This window comes from Thalassophryne amazonica, chromosome 16 (genome assembly GCF_902500255.1).
Source record: "Thalassophryne amazonica chromosome 16, fThaAma1.1, whole genome shotgun sequence".
NCBI lineage: Eukaryota > Metazoa > Chordata > Actinopteri > Batrachoidiformes > Batrachoididae > Thalassophryne > Thalassophryne amazonica.
In genome coordinates this window covers 33016772-33036069 of record NC_047118.1, presented here as the reverse complement: position 1 = coordinate 33036069, position 19298 = coordinate 33016772, and the positions used below count along the sequence as shown (strand labels likewise).

General features: G+C 40.1%; 1 protein-coding gene across 1 annotated transcript in view; it reads left to right on the top strand.

Moving 5' to 3' along the window:
• LOC117527670 (alpha-1,6-mannosylglycoprotein 6-beta-N-acetylglucosaminyltransferase B) overlaps positions 1-19298 on the top strand; it is a 275993-nt gene that overhangs the window by 113987 nt on the left and 142708 nt on the right. The window contains 2 exon segments of the mRNA XM_034190115.1: positions 1472-1636; positions 17131-17300. Of these exon segments, the coding sequence (XP_034046006.1) occupies positions 1472-1636; positions 17131-17300 (335 nt within the window).

Sequence of the window (19298 nt, the reverse complement as noted above, 5' to 3'; positions counted from 1 at the left end):
ACCTACGGTTCATCACAACTAATAATGTCTGGTGACTTGGTGATGGAATTTTCATAGATTGTAGTGTAAACATCTCCCTGATCTTGGCATGCTAAACATGCCAAGATCAGATGATGATCAAAAAGTAAGTAAATAAATAATTAAGTGACCAATGAAATGAAACAGTACTTTACACTCAACATACATTTTAATGACAGTATAGGATGTATTCCATGAATAAGAAATATTAAGAACTAAAAATACACATGGAAAATAATTTTTATAATGTAATGAATGCATTTATTCTGACTTGACTTCTGCTGCTCCATCTCCTCAAGGTGATGCTTGGTGCCTTCATGCCATGTGTCAGTTTTTATCCTCCACTGGACGAAAGCCCGAAGGGGGATTATGTCAGGCCTATTTCTGTCTGTCCATCCCGAAAAGGGTATAAGGGTTCTGAAATCAACTCCTCTCACACTTTTAGAAGGAATTTCATGAAACTTGGTACAAGTCCTTGTTATAGTTGGTAATCAAGGTTGGGTAGGATTACTTTGAAATGTAATCCATAAATAATCAGATTACAAGTAATCCAAATGTATGTACATACATACATGTAATCCACATGTATTCTTTCAAAGTAATCCTACCCAACCTTGTTGGTAATACACATATTATTTCATTTGAGTTGGGCCCATTTTATCAGAGTTATGGGCCTTGATTAACAAATCTATACACCACCAGTTTCATGAGCTGGTGCCTGCATTCCAAAATCCACTGCTCACACATTTTTAGGAAGAATTTCAGGAAACTTGGTACAAATTCTTGAAAAGTTAACAGTATGTAGCAGCCAAAGCAGTCTTTGCCGGTGGGGAATATTGTGCTCTCAGAGCACTCTTGTTGGATAAGATTGTATAAGATCCATTAGGAACAAGCATTCATAATTTTAGGGTTTACATTTTCGACTGTTAAACTTATTTCAAGAAACTTTTAGCTCACTTAAATGGAGTGGAACTAAATGTAGTGAAACCTAATTAATCCACTGATGGTTTTCAAAATTAACTAAAGACCTAATCCGCTAACGAAAAAGTTAGTGTCACAGATTACCAGCTGGCTGGCTGATCTGTGCTCACCACAGGCCAGTTTCCAAATTTTTCAGTCATTACTGGAAATGTAAAATGAGAGCTTTCCCATGATGCTGGTGATGCACAGACCTGGTCTGAGAGGCCGGCCTGTGGCAGTAACGTGAAAGGACACAACATACTCATGTAACGTGAGCCTTGAATTGACATTTTCCTATTCTTTATATTAATACCCTGTCCTAAGTTTGGAGTCAACTCTGCCTGAATATCAACTGGTCTTAATATTTCCTACTCTAAAAGGTCGGTAAAAAATTCTACAAAAAGGATGGTAGATTTGTGAAAAGGCCACATCAGAAGCTGCCTAATCTTTCCAGTATTGTTTTTTGTTTTGTTTTTGTGTACCTGTCCTCCAGGCCGTTTTCCACTCGGACATTGGGAGGCTCCTTGAGCAGGTGGGCACTGGTAAAGAGTCTCTGAGCTTCATGAAGCGACGCATACGGAGACTCGCAGCACAGTGGGCGTCTGCTGCTCGACGGCTGGATGACAAGCTCCGCAACCACTGGAGAGAACAAAAACGGGTGAATATGAGACATACATACATATGTACAGGTACCTCAAAGATTAATTCTTTTAACTTATTCTTTTTAACACCTGCAGTCATCATGGCTCTAGCCAGAGTAAATATTCAGAGCTATTTGATCATTGCCAAGTTGTCTTTGTTGATATATTTCTTTCATTGTGACAGGGTTCTTCCTTTGATCTATTGCTTTGATCCTGATCTTTGTTCCTAATTACTCATATCTGCTGATCTTTGAGTCATTCATTCCTTCATTTATTTTCTGCTGTTTATCTGGGTCACTGTGGCAGTAGACTAGCAGCTCAGACCAGTGGTGGCTGCTGGTCTGTCAAAGAGGGGAAGCTCATTGTCGGCTTACATCATAAATTTTGCCAATTTATTTATATGCAAATTAAAATATGTAAAATGGTCATAACAGTCCCTAGTTGCACAAGCATTTAACAATTTATATCTCTATTACATACAGTATTTTATGATGGCACAATTAACGAGTGGTTAGTGCGCTTGGTGTCAGTGTGGAAGGTTCCTTGTTCAAACCCCACCCCTGCCACAGTTCTCCATATAATGTGGAGTTGCGTCAAGAATAGGCATCCGGCATAAAACTTGTGCCAGAATCAACATTGCAGGTCCACCTTGGATCTGCTGTGGTGACCACGAGTGAAAACAAACGAGCAGCCGAAGGGACTTACTTTTACAAGAATATTACTAATGTTTTTAAAGAAAAAATATCATAAAAAGTTTCAAGAAGCACATAGAACCTTTATTATTAAACATACATAACAAAGTCTGACTGTTTCCTGACATTGTTCAATGCAAATGTTATTTTAAAGATTGGCCAGCAGATGTCGCCATATGTAATTGTATCAAAGCTTCAAAACACTGAACCATTGCTTCGGTTTCTCCGTCACTAATTTTCATGAATAAAATACATCAGCAACCACTAATTATTACCACATATGCCCGGATAGACTTATAATTATGAATTCTTTGATGTTGTGTTGCAAACCGGGATGCTAATTAATGTGCAACGACTTTTAAACGCTGAAGAACGAAGCAGAGAGTAACTCACCAAGATCTTCTCACATAACGTCTAATCCAGTGTGCTTTTCTCTGCGCCTTTAAAACAGACTAATTTATAGCACACTCAAAACACTTTGGCATAAGTTTAAAAACTCATAAATACACAAAAATATGCAAACTAATTCTCACATTCCTATAGCTGTCAATCAAAACAGGATTCAGCCTTTAGACTGATCGTCCAATCATTGTGCAGAACTCCAGCGTCCAGGCCCGCCCACAGCTCCATTCATTCCCAGAGATGCTCAGCGTCTGGGGGCAGGACAAAATCATGGCTTTATCCAATGACTGTCGTGTTTCGTGGCAATGAAAAAAACCTTTCCAGGCAGTTCCATTGAAGTGAACGGACACTCGGCTTCTACAGGAAAATGCACTGACCACAGACCGTATGAGACAAAAGATTTATGAGAAATTCAAAAAATAGAGTTAATCGATTTGTGATAAGTAACTGATTCTGAATGAACTCGACTTCAAGATGAATGTGTTCTAATGCATTTGTAGTCATTGTAATGATAAACCGTACATATTTGACCATTTCATTTTTTTACATTTTAGGGGAAGCTGAGCTTCCTTTGCAGTCTTAAAGAAACCACCTCTGGCTCAGACCACTCTTCCCTATCCTCGGTTAAGTCCCCTAACTCTTCCTGTGGGATGCCATGGCATTCCCAGGCCAGCTGGCAACCATACTATAATGGCTGGACTGATCCTAATTGGTCATTTTTGATCCTTATCATTCATATTCAAAGTTCAAAGTTCTTTATTAGTCGTCTCCTTTCGGAGAAATTTAGTTTGGTGCATGAGGGGGCTCACCTGCACAGACAGTAAAAACAGGACCAGCCTTTACACAGTAAAAGCCACAAAAATAAATATCACCAACAATAAAATAACACAAATAACCATAAATAACCTTAAAAATTGCTGTAATCAACCCACTGTATACTACTAAAACCACACAGCCATTTACCACTCGCCATTCAACTGAAAAATGTGCAAAATTTATCCTATGATATAACTAAGCTTGTTCATTAACAAGCTTAATAGACAACGAAACAAATGAGTGGTTGTACCGGTTACATTTGCACAAAGGAACACAATATCTCTTTCCCGAGTTTAACTAGGTATACTGTGAGTGCAGAACATGTGAGCTGTCCATTAAGATGTTTTTTGCTTGTGTAATGGTTGCTCTGTCAGAGAGTTCTTGAAAACTGGGAGGAGTGTGGCCCATGATCTTACCTGCAGTCTTTATAAGGGCATGGATCTGTGCTTTCAATTTGACTGGAAGGTTCCCAGACCAGCTGGTGATACCATAGCGGTATTGTAGCGGTAGCGGTAGTGTATTGAGTCCATTACACGAATATTGATATACGATATCAATATTGTGCTTTGATCCTGATTGCTCACTTTAATCCTGATCACTATGTGATTGATGATCTTTGATGCTGATCTTTGATCATGATAACTCATTTCTTTCCAATCACCAAGCCTTAATCCCAGTAGGTCATTTTTGTTCCTGATCTTTAATGCTGATCTATGATCTTGATGACTGACATTTCTTCCTGATCCCGTGCTTTGATCCTGATTGCTCACCTGAAGATGCCATGTTTTTCAATTTCCATTTGTCTGTCTGTCTTCTTGAGCTAAACAGGATTGCTGATTTAGTACACCAATCAGGATAAAAGGTCAGGATCAGAATTAAAGGAAACAAACTCAAACATTGATGAAGGAAAGATCCAATCGTAGAAAACAAAATTTGATCAATACTTCCGAGCCAAGATCTAAACTCCCACCATATTTAATCGAAATCCACTCATGCCCTTTTGAGATATCCTGCTAACAAACTACCTTGGTGGTGTTTGGTTAATCTGATATGACACATCTGGATCAGTACATACACCTGTCACTCACACGTACCACTAATGATGCTCACCCCAAAATTCGGTACTCTGACCTAAAAGGTGCTACATTCAATGTGGTTTAAGACATCTAGATGTAAATTCCTGCAAATAAAAGCCAGCATTATAAATTATCTTCTCAAATTCCTCGTTTGATCTCAAACCCAAATATTTTCAGTAGATAGCAAAAAAATTAATTGGCCTTACTGTTCCATTACTCTGGGAGGGGACTGTATGTGTGCATGTGCACAAATCCGACAGTGAAAATGTTTTTTCACTTCATCTTTTCACAGTGCTTCAATATTTGCTCTCAATGCATGCTGAAGTTCCAGAAATACATCCATCTGTTGTAAAACTGATTTTAAACCCATCTGTTTATGTTGTCATTAATAATAATAATAATAATAATAATAATAATAATAATAAAAAATGCTCCTCGGTAGTGCAGAATTTTTTTCCCCTTCACATTTTTATGATTTTCCTCACATACATAGTCACATGAAGCCCATATGATCCACCTTAAGATGTGACAGTTTGCTGACCTAAGGTTTAATAATAATAAAAAAGAAAAACATCCTACTTTGTGTGAATTGCCGCATGCTGAGTTACAGACATAAAGAAAATGAAGGGGAGCGACTCCCAGCAGGCATTGATTGGCTGTCATCGCTTTAAAACCCTGACATTTACAAGGACATTTCCAAAGTGCCAAAGAGTGCAGCCTGCTGGAGCTGTCGTCTGATGACAAAGCGATGGTGTCCATATACTTTTATGCTGATGAATGTATGACTGGCACCATTTAGCTGAGCAGTATTCATTAATCCCTGCAAAAAGACTTTCACATCAGTGTGTCATATGTGAAATTTAGGAATCATCAGATGAAAAATTCACTTGTATCTCCACCTCAACTTGAAGGGTTTTAGGTTTAATTGCCTACAGTTACTGCAGGTTTACTGTAAAGTTGCTCAGAATGCGTGAGCGAATCCGATGTTTTTGCTCTACCCTTTTGCTTCCAAGACCTCCAAAGCTGCTGGAGATCCAGCCATCCCTCATTTTCTGCACATTTACTGCCAAATGTTTTGACCATTTTACCAGCCAGGTTTAATTTACAGTGCTGGTATGTTTTTGCTAATATAGCACTGTAGAAGGTTGGTTATGGGTGTGTGATAATTTCTGCTGGACATGGTTGATTGTTACTAAACTTGGTATGTTTGTTAGGTCGGTCAACCTCAAGAACCGTACTGACTTTTAGTTAAAGTCCAAAATGAATAACCTTACCGGTATCTTGATAACTGAATTGTAAGGTGTTAGTAGACACCTTTGGTTGAGTGGTAGTCTGCCCTGCAATACCGCTTATTTCTCACTGTATCAAAATGAGAAAAAAAAAAGTGTTTTAACACTTCATAAAAGGTAGTTGACAGTTGCTGTCTTGTTGTATGTGCATCTAGTGCACATGAAGTCTCAAGGCACCTTGACACTTGCACAGATTTGATTCCCACACTGGCAGGCAAACTTGCGTGCCAATGAATAAACTCATCATAACTGTTATAAACTGTGTGCAGCTGTGTGCCAGTGGGCAAAGAAAATTCTTAAATGTTCAAAAATTGTGGCATGCATTAATTTCATGAACTAGTCATGAACGTTGCACAGCCTATTCAAAAACTCTGCGTGTCAATGCATTTCATTGTGTGCAGGGCATCTGAACGATTATGTTACATCTATGATAAACAGAATTTTACAGATACATTATCTAACTCAGTGGTTTTCTTTGTGCAAAAAAGGGGAGGTGATGGTCTAGTGGTTAAGGTGTTGGGCTTGAGTCCAGAAGATCATGGGTTCAAATCCCTAAGGTACAGACTGTTCTACAGACTGGAAAATCACTAAGGGCCCTTGGGCAAGGCCTTTAATCCCCTATTGCTCCCGGTGTGTAGTGAGCGCCTTGTATTGCAGCACCCTGACATCGGGGTGAATGTGAGGCATAATTGTAAAGCGCTTTGAGTGTCTGATGTAGATGGAAAAGCACTATATAAATGCATTCCTTTTAACTGTAAACACTGTTAACCAACAAAAGAAGAAAGGGAACAAAGGAAAATCAAAACATTCCTAGCTAACATGTCAGGAGCAAAATGGATACATTTTTAGTGCGTAAATCTACCAGTGAGAAGACAAAGTCAGAATCAGAATCAAAATCACAATATCACAATTCTGCCACAATAGTTCTCCACGAGAAAGAGACTTTTGTGTACTGCGATGGTGTGTTTGTCAGTAATGGTTACTGTCCATTAATGGGACCCTGCGGCCTTGGTTTGCTTCGTTGAACTGCTCAGCAGGTTGGCGAAAACATGAATAGGATCAGACTCTTGTGGTGGAAGTGTTTCTTGGCTACCATCTTGTGTTGTTTATCTGCTAATTGTTATCTATTTGCTGTTAGTGTAGGTGGTGCTTTCATTGTTTGAATACAGAACCAACATTCAGCCCTTATTTTACCTTCTAACACTCTATATGGGGTCCATTTGGTGGAGGATTCAGCTGGCGTTAGTCATCTTGCAGGATGAATGATGGAGCCAAAGATGGTGCAGTGTCTTTGTTAGTGAGAGTTGCTTGTAATTGGTGTCTCATTACCAACAGGATTCTGCTTTTCAGACCTTCCTTTGTCTCAGTTTCTGGGTTTGCATTTGTTCTGGTCTGACACGAAGAACCAGGCTTTCATTGACGTCTTGGACTCAGACGTCAGAGGTGTATCTGCACACGTTGAAATATGCAGCTTACCTTTCCAGTGATAATTCATGTCTCTGGATCCTCACATTTTGAGATTAAGAAATGCCAGGGAATGTCTTATGGAGTTGCGAGGTCCCTGGACAGAGGTGTTTGGTGACACCAATATATTTGCCTGAGAAAAAAGTCCAAGTCGTCATACTTCTGCTGTTTCCTGTTTTAACTTATGTTTGAGAGACTTTGATGCTAACTAGTGACCTAAGGTGATAACTGGATGTCTTTTTAACTAGGTTTCTTTGGAGGATCCTTACCTATGTTTGGGATAACTTTGCTTCAAACAAACGGTTACTTGGAGACTGTGATATCCTAAAAGTTAACTTTGGTAACCATTAATCTGCTAAATGAAAAGTTAACTGTGATAACACTAAACTGATAAACCTCTGAAGCTTTTAGCTAAAGCTGCGGCTAACTGATAACTTTTATAAACTGAGCGTTGGCTTTTTTTCTCTCTCTCAAAAAAGCTAAAACTATAATATGTTGTAGCAGAAAGCTGGTTTATTCTACAACATTGGTTTGACGTTTTGGCATGCAAAGATCAGATGATATTCAAGATGTACGTAAATAATGCATGATTTTTAGGTGGAACAAACATTTTTGACCATGAAACTTTATTTAAAAATTGTTTGCTGACTTAAAGTTACTAGAACTAAAGGCCCAATCACACCTGCAACATTTTGTCATAAACCTGTGGTAGGGCACACCCCGGTGTGGGTGCCATGTTCACCCAGCTGTCTCAGAAAAGGGGTGTCTGCAGTGTGTGGCAGGTTGGAAATGAGTCATAGAGCGTATCCTGAACAAGTTCAAAATACGTGCGGCGCCTCCTGCAGCTCTAGAATATGGCAACTGGTTTATTTTAGTGTGCCACAGTGGGACTATCTCTGTGCCACAGACAGGTGTGCATTTTGGAAGCTGGCACCATGAGGCTGCAGAGAAAAAAAAAGCCCTAATTGTGAGGAGCAGGGTGTGAAAAGAAAGAGATGAACAGCTTTGGTGCTGAAATTTGGAAAGCAGTACTTGTGAAGAGCATCTTGCATACAAAAACAGACATGTTTGGACTATTCCTTTTTTAATGTGTATTGAGAGCTGTGGACTGTTTGGTGCACAACAACATAGATGAGCCAAAGATGTAGAGCGTTTTTATCAGGTGCATCTTTTTATGTGCCTCAATGCCAGGATATGTATATATACGAGGGTAGGCTGAAAAGTTCTAAGGCTGACTATGATGCAGTTGTCTAATAGTACATAGTCTCCCCGTAACTCCACACACTTCTTCCAGCGGTGCTTGAGTGCTTCGATTCCTTTGGCATAGAAGCTTTCATCTTGAGAGTCAAAATAGTCCTCAACAGCAGCCATCACCTCATCATTGCTCCGATAGTGCTGCCCAGCTGAGTTTTTTTCAGGTTTGGGAACAAATGAAAGTCCGAGGGTGCCAAATTAGGGGAGTATGGTGGGTGATCTACCAGTTCGAATCCACACTCGTGGATAGTGGCCATGGCCACTGTTGACTTGTGAGCTGGGGCATTGTCTTGATGGAACAGCACCCCTTTCGTCAGCTTTCCTGGTCGCTTCTTTTTGATAGCCTCGCATAACTGTCTCAGTAGGTTAGAATAGTACTGTCCATTTATGGTTTGTCCCTTTTCAAGATAGTCCACGAACACAATGCCCTTGGCATCCCAGAAAACTGAAACCATGTCCTTCCCCGCAGACGAAATGACCTTGGCCTTCTTTGGAGGTGGTGACCTTGGGTGTTTCTACTGCATTGATTGTTTTTTTGTCTCTGGTTCAAAGTGGTGAACCCAACACTCATCTTGGGTAAGAAAACGTTCCATGTAATTGGCTGGATCCTCTTCAAATTGCACCAAGTTTGCCTTTGACATGACTAGCCTGGTGCATTTCTGATCAGGCGTCAGAAGATGTGGCACCCACCGAGCTGACACCTTTGACAGTCCAAGTTCTTCATGCAGAATGTGTTCAATTCTCTCACGGGATATTCCCACAGCATCTGCTAGTTGATTAATCATTGATCGTCTGTCATCCATCACCATTTCATGAACAAGGTTAATGTTTTTCTGGGTTGTGGCTGTTGCAAGGCTCTCTCTGCCCCACTTAAATTCAGCTGCCCACTTCTGCACTGTAGATATGGAGGGAGCTTCATCCCCTAATGTAGCAACCATATCCGCATGAATGTCCTTGGGCTTTAACCCCTTCTTATGCAGGTACTTAATCACACCGCGATGCCAGATTTTATCCATTTTTGCCGTTTCCCTCTACCACGAACTTTCAAACTTGGCTATGAACCACAAACTACCTCACAACCTGGAAGAAAATAACAGTTAGTCATCAGAAGAGTTGAACTTAATGCACGCCAAGTTTTATTGAAATGACATTTCTCCTTCTTGGTATATATATACAGTGAGGAAAATAAGTATTTGAACACCCTGCGATTTTGCAAGTTCTCCCACTTAGAAATCATGGAGGGGTCTGAAATTTTCATCTTAGGTGCATGTCCACTGTGAGAGACATAATCTAAAAAAAAAATCCGGAAATCACAATATATGATTCTTTAATAATTTATTTGTATGTTACTGCTGCAAATAAGTATTTGAACACCTGTGAAAATCAATGTTAATATTTGGTACAGTAGCCTTTGTTTGCAATTACAGAGGTCAAACGTTTCCTGTAGTTTTTCACCAGGTTTGCACACACTGCAGCAGGGATTTTGGTCCACTCCTCCATACAGATCTTCTCTAGATCTTTCAAGTTTGGAGTTTCAGCTCCTTCAAAAGATTTTCTATTGAGTTCAGGTCTGGAGACTGGCCAGGCCACTCCAGGACCTTGAAATTCTTCTTGCAGAGCCCCTCCTTAGTTGCCCTGGCTGTGTGTTTGGGGTCATTGTCATGCTGGAAGACCCAGCCATGACCCATCTTCAGTGCTCTTACTGAGGGAAGGAGGTTGTTTGCCAAAGTCTCGCAATACATGACCCCATCCATCCTCCCTTCAATATGGTGCAGTCGTCCTGTCCCCTTTGCAGAAGAGCACCCTCAGAGTATGATGTTTCCACCCCCATGCTTCACGGTTGGGATGGTTTTCTTGGGGTTGTTCTCATCCTCTAAACATGGTAAGTGGAGTTGATTCCAAAAAGCTCTATTCTGGTCTCATCTGACCACATGACCTTCTCCCATTCTTCCTCTGGATAATCCAGATGGTCAGTGGTGAACTTCAAATGGGCCTGGACATGTGCTGGCTTGAGCAGGGGGACCTTGCTGCCCTGCAGGATTTTAAACCATGACAGCATCCATCATGTGTTATTAATGTAATCTTTGTGACTGTGGTCCCAGCTCTCTTCAGGTCATTGACCAGGTCCTCCTGTGTAGTTCTGAGCTTTCTCAGAATCATCCTTACCCCACAAAGTGAGATTTTGCATGGAATCCCAGACCAAGGGAGATTGACAGTCATCTTGTGTTTCTTCCACTTTCTAATAAATAATCATAACAGTTGTTGTCTTCTACCAAGCTGCTTGCCTGTTGTCCTGTTGTCCCAGCCTTGTGCAGATCTACAGTTTTGTCCCTGGTGTCCTTAGACAGCTCTTTGGTCTTGGCTATGGTGGACAGGTTGGAGTGTGATTGATTGAGTGTGTGAACAGGTGTCTTTTATACAGGTAACAAGTTCAAACAGGTGCAATTAATACAGGTAAAGAGTGCAGAATAAGAGGGCTTCTTAAAGAAAAATTAACAGGTCTGTGTGAGCCAGAATTCTTGCTGGTTGGTATGTGTTCAAATACTTACTTGCAGCAGTAACATATAAATAAATGATTAAAAAATCATACATTGTGATTTCCGGATTTTTTTTTTTTTTTTTTTTTTAGATTATGTCTCTCACAGTGGACATGCACCTAAGATGAAAATTTCAGACCCCTCCTTGATTTCTAAGTGGGAGAACTTGCAAAGCCGCAGGGTGTTCAAATACTTATTTTCCTCTTTTATATATATATATATATATATATATATATATACACACACATATATACACTAGCTGGGGTATTCGGCGCTGCCCGGGTTAACCTGTTTTAGACATAAGCCAAATGCCAAATATTTTAATCAAAACAATTGCCCAACATTTGTTTTTGTAATGCTGATGTCTTATAAATATAATAGTTAATGGACTAAAGTTTGTCCAGCAGAACTATAAGGGGTGGACTCCCCAAACTAAGTGGAAATAGGCAAGTACATGGGCAAGTGCAATTTGGCGCCACCTGCCCAGATCTGTCAAGTGCCCTTTCCCCATGCCCCCAACACACACACACACACACACACACACACACACACACACACACACACACACACACACACACACACACACACACACACACACACACACCCAACCCCTCAGTTTCACTGTATTTAATGATATGGTGAACTACTGTCTGGAAATTGAATCGCTGTCCAGATACTGAATAACTGTCCACACTTAAGCAGTAATAGCTTTTACATGGGCAAGTGCATTGCGCCACCTGCCCAGATATGTCAAGTGCCTTTGCCCCATCCACCCCAACCTCCATTTCACCCACTCCCACCCCTCAGTTTCACTGTATTTAATGATATGATGAACTACTGTCTGGAATTTGAATCATGGTCCAGATACTGAATAACTGCACTTGCCCATGTAAAAGCTATTGCTGCTTAAGTGTGGACAGTTATTCAGTATCTGGACAGTGATTCAAATTCCAGACAGTAGTTCGGCTTATTATTGAAAGCGGTCATTTGGAGGGGTGGGAGGGGGTAAAATGAGGGTTGGGGTGGATGGGGCAAGGGCACTTGACAGATCTGGGCAGGTGGTGCCAAAATGCATTTGCCCATGTAAAAGGTATCACTGCTTAAATGTGGACAGTTATTCAGTGCAGAAAATCTGAATTTTCGAAATATTATTTGTACACACACACACACACACACACACACACACACACACACACACACACACACGCATACATACACACACACACACACACATGGAGCAGGCTACACGGATGCTCATGCATTATGCACATGGCTCATCCCAAAGCAGCAAAACCACAAATACTACTGAATGAAGACTGTATTGTCCAAGTAGTAATTATAATATTAAATTCATCAGTCATTTCAGTGATGTTTGGTCAGTGGACCTGTGTTGTTCGCACTTAGACTTCATGTGGCCACACTTCTGTGCATCTCTGCACCACAGGCACACCTTTTAAACATCTCTCCATAAGGAAACTTAAAATAAAACATATTTTTAGTCAGCAGTGAATGAGCCTTCACTCCACATTGAAAATGGAATCTTTATTTGATCTTTTCCCCTTTTGGTCGGAAAACTATAAGTCAGGCCAGACCCACACCAGCAGTCCCGCTCTAGCCACGGCTTATCGTGCTCACCCTAGTGTAAAACAAAACAAAACAAAACAAAAAACAAAAACTGGACTCTGCAGGTGTCCAGACCATGACGTGTCTATAAGACAAATATGCCTGCATGTATCGTGGACAAACTGTGTCTCTGTGTTGCATTAGTGTGTGTCCTCCTATATTCATGGCTGCAGAATGCACATGTCCTCTTTTCTCTTTGACAAAAAACAGCATGGACAGCTCCCATGGGAGTGACTGCCAAAAGGATGACGGTCTCATAAATTTGTTCCACATACACACGGCTGTGACACACCAGTGGTGCCACCATCATGCATATGTATGCATCAGCGCCTTTTGCAAAAGAGTGTTATATATGTGACTGGAACTTTTACCCCACATACTCCACCACTCTGTTGTTGAAGATGCAGCAACAGGGACTATCTGTGACTCTCCCAAATCGCGGACAGTCTTATCTCTATGCGACTGGGGCTTAAATCTAGTCTTAGCTAATTGGTCAGTAATAGTTTTCAAAGTTACCTAAACTCTCATCTATGAACAAAAAAGTTACCGTTGGTCTTAGCTGATTAGCTGAACTGGGCCGACCACTGCTTAGAGATCCTTAGATAGGGAGTACAACCCCAATTCCAATAAAGTTGGCACGTTGTGTAAAATATAAATAAAAACAGAATACAATGATTTGCAAGTCCTCTTCAACCTATATTCAATTGAATACACCACAAAGACAAGATATTTAATGTTCAAACTGATAAACTTTATTGTTTTTGTGCAAATAATTGCTCATTTTGAAATGGATGCCTGCAACACGTTTAAAAAAAGCTGGGACAGTTGTATGTTTACTTACCACTGTGTTACATCACCTTTCCTTCTAACAACAATCAATAAGCATTTGAGAACTAAGGACGCTAATTGTTGAAGCTTTGTAGGTGGAATTCTTTCCCATTCTTGCTTGATGTACGACTTCAGTTGTTCAACAGTCTGGGGTCTCCGTTGTTGTATTTTGCACTTCATAATGCGCCTCATATTTTCAATGGGCGACAGGTCTGGACTGCAGCCAGGCCAGTCTAGTACCTGCACTCTTTTACTACGAAGCCACGCTGTTGTAACACGTGCAGAATGTGGCTTGGCATTGTCTTGCTGAAATAAGCAGGGACGTCCCTGAAAAAGACGTTGCTTGGATGGCAGCATGTGTTGCTCCAAAACCTGGATGTACCTTTCAGCATTGATGGTGCCATCACAGATGTGTAAGTTGCCCATGCCATGAGCACTAACACACTGCCATACCGCCACAGATGTTGGCTTTTGAACTTTGCGCTGGTAACAATCTGGATGGTTTTCTTCCTCTTTTGTCCGGAGGACACAACGTCCATGATTTCCAAAAACAATTTGAAACATGGACTCATCAGACCACAGCACACTTTTCCACTTTACGTCTGTCCATTTCAAATGAACTCGGGCCCAGAGAAGCCAGCGGTGTTTGTGGATGTTGTTGATGTATGGCTTTCGCTTTGCATGGTAGAGTTTTAACATACACTTGTTGATGTAGTGACTGACAGTGGTTTTCTGAAGTGTTCCTGAGCCCACGTGGTAAGATCCTTTACACAATGATGTTGGTTTTTAATGCAGTGCCGCCTGAGGGATCAAAGGTCACGGGCATTCAGTGTTGGTTTTTGGGCTTCCCATTTACGTGTAGAAAGTTCTTCAGATTCTCTGAATCTTCTGATTATATTGTGGACTGCAGATGATGGAATCCCTAAATTCCTTGCAATTAAATGTTGAGAAACATTGTTCTTAAACTGTTGGATGATTTTTTTATGCAGTTGTGCACAAAGTGGTGATCCTCACCCCATCTTTGCTTGTGAACGGCTGAGCCTTTTGGGATGCACCTTTTATACCCAATCATTACACTCGCCTGTTTCCAGTTAACCTGTTCACCTGTGGAATGTCCCAAACAAGTGTTCTTTGAGCATTCATCAACTTTCCCAGTCTTTTGTTGCCCCTGTCCCAGCTTTTTTGAAACGTGTTGCAGGCATCCATTTCAAAATGAGCAAATATTTGCACAAAAACAAAAAAGTCTATCAGTATGAATATTAAATATCTTGTCTTTGTGGTGTATTCAGTTGAATATAGGTTGAAGAGGATTTGCAAATCATTGTATTCTGCTTTTATTTACATTTCACACAATGTCCCAACTTCATTGGAATTGGGGTTTTAAATTGCATTGTGAGGGAGTGTAGGCTATGATATATTGGCTATATGGTGCTATGAGCCAGTAGGTGCCTCAGTGTTGACGACCCCAAAGGATGGAAAAGATAAAGGGGACACCCACATTTTGTCTAGTTACAGCAGATAGATGGTTACGTTTGAGAGGTAGGGATGAAGTGGTTGTCTGTGTGGGTGGTTCATACAGACCTAAGGGCCCTGTCCCACTGGGGAGAGGATTAATTGCGCATGAATTGAGTATACAAATCGCAGGCGTTCGTTGTCGTCCTCAACAAAAATGGCCAAAAATGACAAATGTCCCAGTATGAATTACGGATATATTAATAATATATAGCGGATATATGATGAACAATCACGGTTATATAATGCATGTAGTGAGGAAACTGATCCGACACATTGAGATTATCACGGCAGTATTACGGGTGTATTATGAATGCATCGCGCACGTGTTGCACGTGCACGGCATCTGTATTGCGGTCATAAAAGAAGTGCACTCGGGCCGTCGACATCACTATTCACACCAACAATACAGCCTCTGGAAGCATTTGCTGGACTTGGACAAGTTGATCACAGAGTGTTGTCATGCGAGGGTTAACTGTTCATGAGTTTGGGGAGCGGGAGGGGGTGAAGCCGCTCAGGGTGTGAGACGGTGTTTTTTTTCTTTTTTTGAGTGAGTTGTGGCTAAAACACCAACTCTTCCTTTTGTTGGTGTTAAATAAAAGTCCTGCATTGCTGCAGCTACGTCTTTGTGGATTTACACAGCCGGACCGGCACTGACTGGCAGGTATGTCGCTTTCTGCCACACTTTGGGTTTACGTGACGTGTTTGTTTTATGCATTCACAGATTGTCTGCAGATGTAATAACAATGCTTTATTCGTGGCCAATTTGTATGCATTCGCTACAACATATTTTAGTTTGTGATGTGGACATGATGGGCATGATATATATCTGTATTACACACTGTCCCGGTCCGCTGCCAAGTCGCAAATCCCCGTCAGTTGCGGATATCAGCGGTTAACGGCAGATATACAGCGCATAGAGTGAGTATGTATTGTGTATGAATTGAGTATATATGGAGTATGTAAGGCGGATATTATCCGCATTCAGATTTTTGAACAGCTCAAAAATCCTGGCTGCGGACATGCGTGCCTCTGCGGATGATCACGGGTGTGTTCGGATGATGGCCGACTCATACAGGCATGTTACACGGATATTACGGATGTTTGTCGAATATGAGCCAATTTTGTGCGCAATCCATACGCAAATCCTTCTAAATGCCAGTGGCACAGGGCCCTAAGGTGGTTCCATGATGTGACGGATGCAATAACACATGGCAGCAGTGCAAATTCCCAGATTTGACTTGCGTACTGCTAAAGATTCTTCAGTTTTGGCTTTAATTTTGTTTGAGTTCTACTTGCATATGCTCATAAAACCTACTGACTCACAACATAAAGATTTCATCTGTCTCAGCCTGGTGTGCACATTTTAACTTGTGCTGTGAAATGTAAGGGACATATGAAGAAGAATTAATATTAGGGCAAAGACTGATTTCTCTCTCAACTAAAACCTTTCTGAATAATATTAATCTGTGGTCTGTTCGATTGGTAGAATTGTTTTTGAAAGATTTTTATTTTTTTTGTCTCCCAGAAAAACTAATAGAGGAAAAATTATAGGCAGCCATCTGTGGAAAAAAAATACCCCACAATCTTATTTCATTAAGAATTTAACAGCCTGGAAATTTCTCATCAGCAATTAAATCTCTTTTGTGCCATTCTGCATATCAATCAGGCTTTAGCCGGTCATCATTTAAACTTTACGCGCAGCTGATTGTATTTCTTGAGGTTTGTATTGGTGTGAATCTGCCCCCACTGAGCATTCTCACTTTTATGACACAGTCAGTTGTATTTAAAATGTGACATCAATGATGCATTCAAAACATCTGAATTTATTCATAGATGATTATTAAACCTTTTTTGAAGCATTTGTGAAAATTGCTTGCAAATTAGTCACCACAGAGGTTTGCAGATTAAACAGAAGTGATGATGGATACTTTGTTCTGTTTCGTATCACTGTGGTAGAAGGTTGTACTGCGGCACACTGTCACGTGGTGACAGTTCTTTTCTTTCTTTGAATCTAGATATTAGTTCATGTGGGCTTTCTGACAGAAGAGTCTGGAGATGTCTTCAGTCCCAAGGTGCTGAAGGGGGGCCCACTGGGAGAGATGGTGCAATGGGCTGACATCCTCACAACCCTTTATGTGTTAGGACACGACCTTAAGATCTCTGTATCTCTCAAGGAGCTGCACGGGTAAGTTGAAATCTCAAACTATCTCAGACATTTAAGAGTTTCTGTCTTCAGAGTGCCTCCCAAAATTACTGAGTGTAACCCTTATGAAGGCATGAGAACTCTCAGTCACAGAAAGAGAAGTGGTTGAGTTGAGCCTGGTGGTACGACCATCACTTTATCACACTTTTTTTTTTATAAAGAATATTATTTATTGTATTGTTAAATCTTTAACTTATATTTGTAATTTGTCAGTTATGACTGGGAAATTTCCTTCCAAAAAGAAAATAGCTAAAGTGAAACAGTTGTTCAAATCTGGCAACAAACATGTCTTTTCAAACTACAAATCTCACTATTAGCACAATTTTCAAAAATTCTGGAAAAGATTTTTGTAAAGAGGTTAAACAATTTCATAACTAAACATCATATACTCAGTGAACAGCAACATGGATTTAGAAAAAATTGTACTACTTCACTGGCTTTAATTGATTTTGTTGAACAAATTACAAATGCAATTGAGAATAAGCAATACACTGTAGGGGTTTTCTTTGATTTACAGAAAGCATTTGATACTATAGATCACACTCTATAATTGGATAAATTACAGAAATATGGTATCAGAGGATTAGCACATGATTGGATAGCTAGCTATTTACACAACAGGTATCGGTAGGGTTGGGTATCGAGAACCGGTTCCTTTCGGGTATCGTTAAGAAATGATTCAATCCACCGACATCAATAACCTTTTTGCTTAACGATTCCCTTATCGGTCCTTCAGAGTGGCCGTTGTTTTTGGGGTGTTTGTCAGGAAAATGATCATTTCTGTACATTGATTACAGACCCTGCAGCGTGTCTGTAATCAACTTGTCTGCAGCGCGGCTTTGCTTTGAACCTTTTGAAGCCAATTGAACCAATTGAAGCAGTGATTTGCAGATTGAAGCAGTGCTTCGATTTGTTGCTTCGTTGATTCATTGTTTTATTTCGCTTTATCTTAATTTTCCCCTGCTAAAATCCTAAAGAGCATATCTGTGAGTAATATTTACCTTTTTTATGTTAAACTGACCTGTTGTGGTCTTCTGAAACAGTTAATAGATGTATTTTATAACTTAAAAACGGGACCCATGGTAACGCGTTAGCATGTCTATGGCATTTTCAGTGTCAATGTTAGCATTAAGCTGTTCGCATGTTTGTGTGCATGTTTTCTGTATAATAATTAATGGCTCAGCATTCGTTGTTGTAAAAGAGTCAGATTGTATTTTTTTAGTTTTATTCATATATTAATAATAGCAACAACAACAATAATAGTAATAATAACTCATAATAACTAATACAATTTACAATAACTAATGCTACAATACAATTTTAGAGAAAGACACAAAAGACAGAAAAGATCAAACCAACTAACAATGAAAATAAATAAATACATATAGAAATAAATAAGTGTTTCCTGTGAACACGTAGTGACTCTTACACCTCCACTTCATTCCTGTTTTATTTAAGTTTAATGACAATTTGTTTCGTCAAACCATAATTTCAATGTGTTAATTTCTTCAGTGATTTCCTTCAGAACTATGCGCCAAGCTAGAAAACTGCTGCATCCTAGTAAGAGCAGAATACTACTGGAATTTGAATAAGGAACGTTGTTTTTTTTCTCACCAAAATGGATGCTGCACTCACTGCAGTTTATTGTCAGCGATAGTCCCAGATTGCATTTCAGAGCTTCTAGAATTCAAGCATTTTCGTGTGGGTGGTGTTGGGGATAATTTTGGGTTACAGCTTTTTTTCTGTTTTTCACCACTTTCATCCATGAATATGTCAATCGTGAGTCATTTTGTGTGGATTCAAGTCACTAACTGGGACTCCTGTCTTGTTGGGAGAAAGAATCGAGAAAACCAGACATCCTGCACTGATGTGTACCAGCCAGCTGAGCTCAGCTCAGAGGTATGGAGAGACATTCATGCCAAAATGTCTGAAAGGAAATGCTTTTGACAAAAACTACAGACTTTATTTATTTTTATTTAT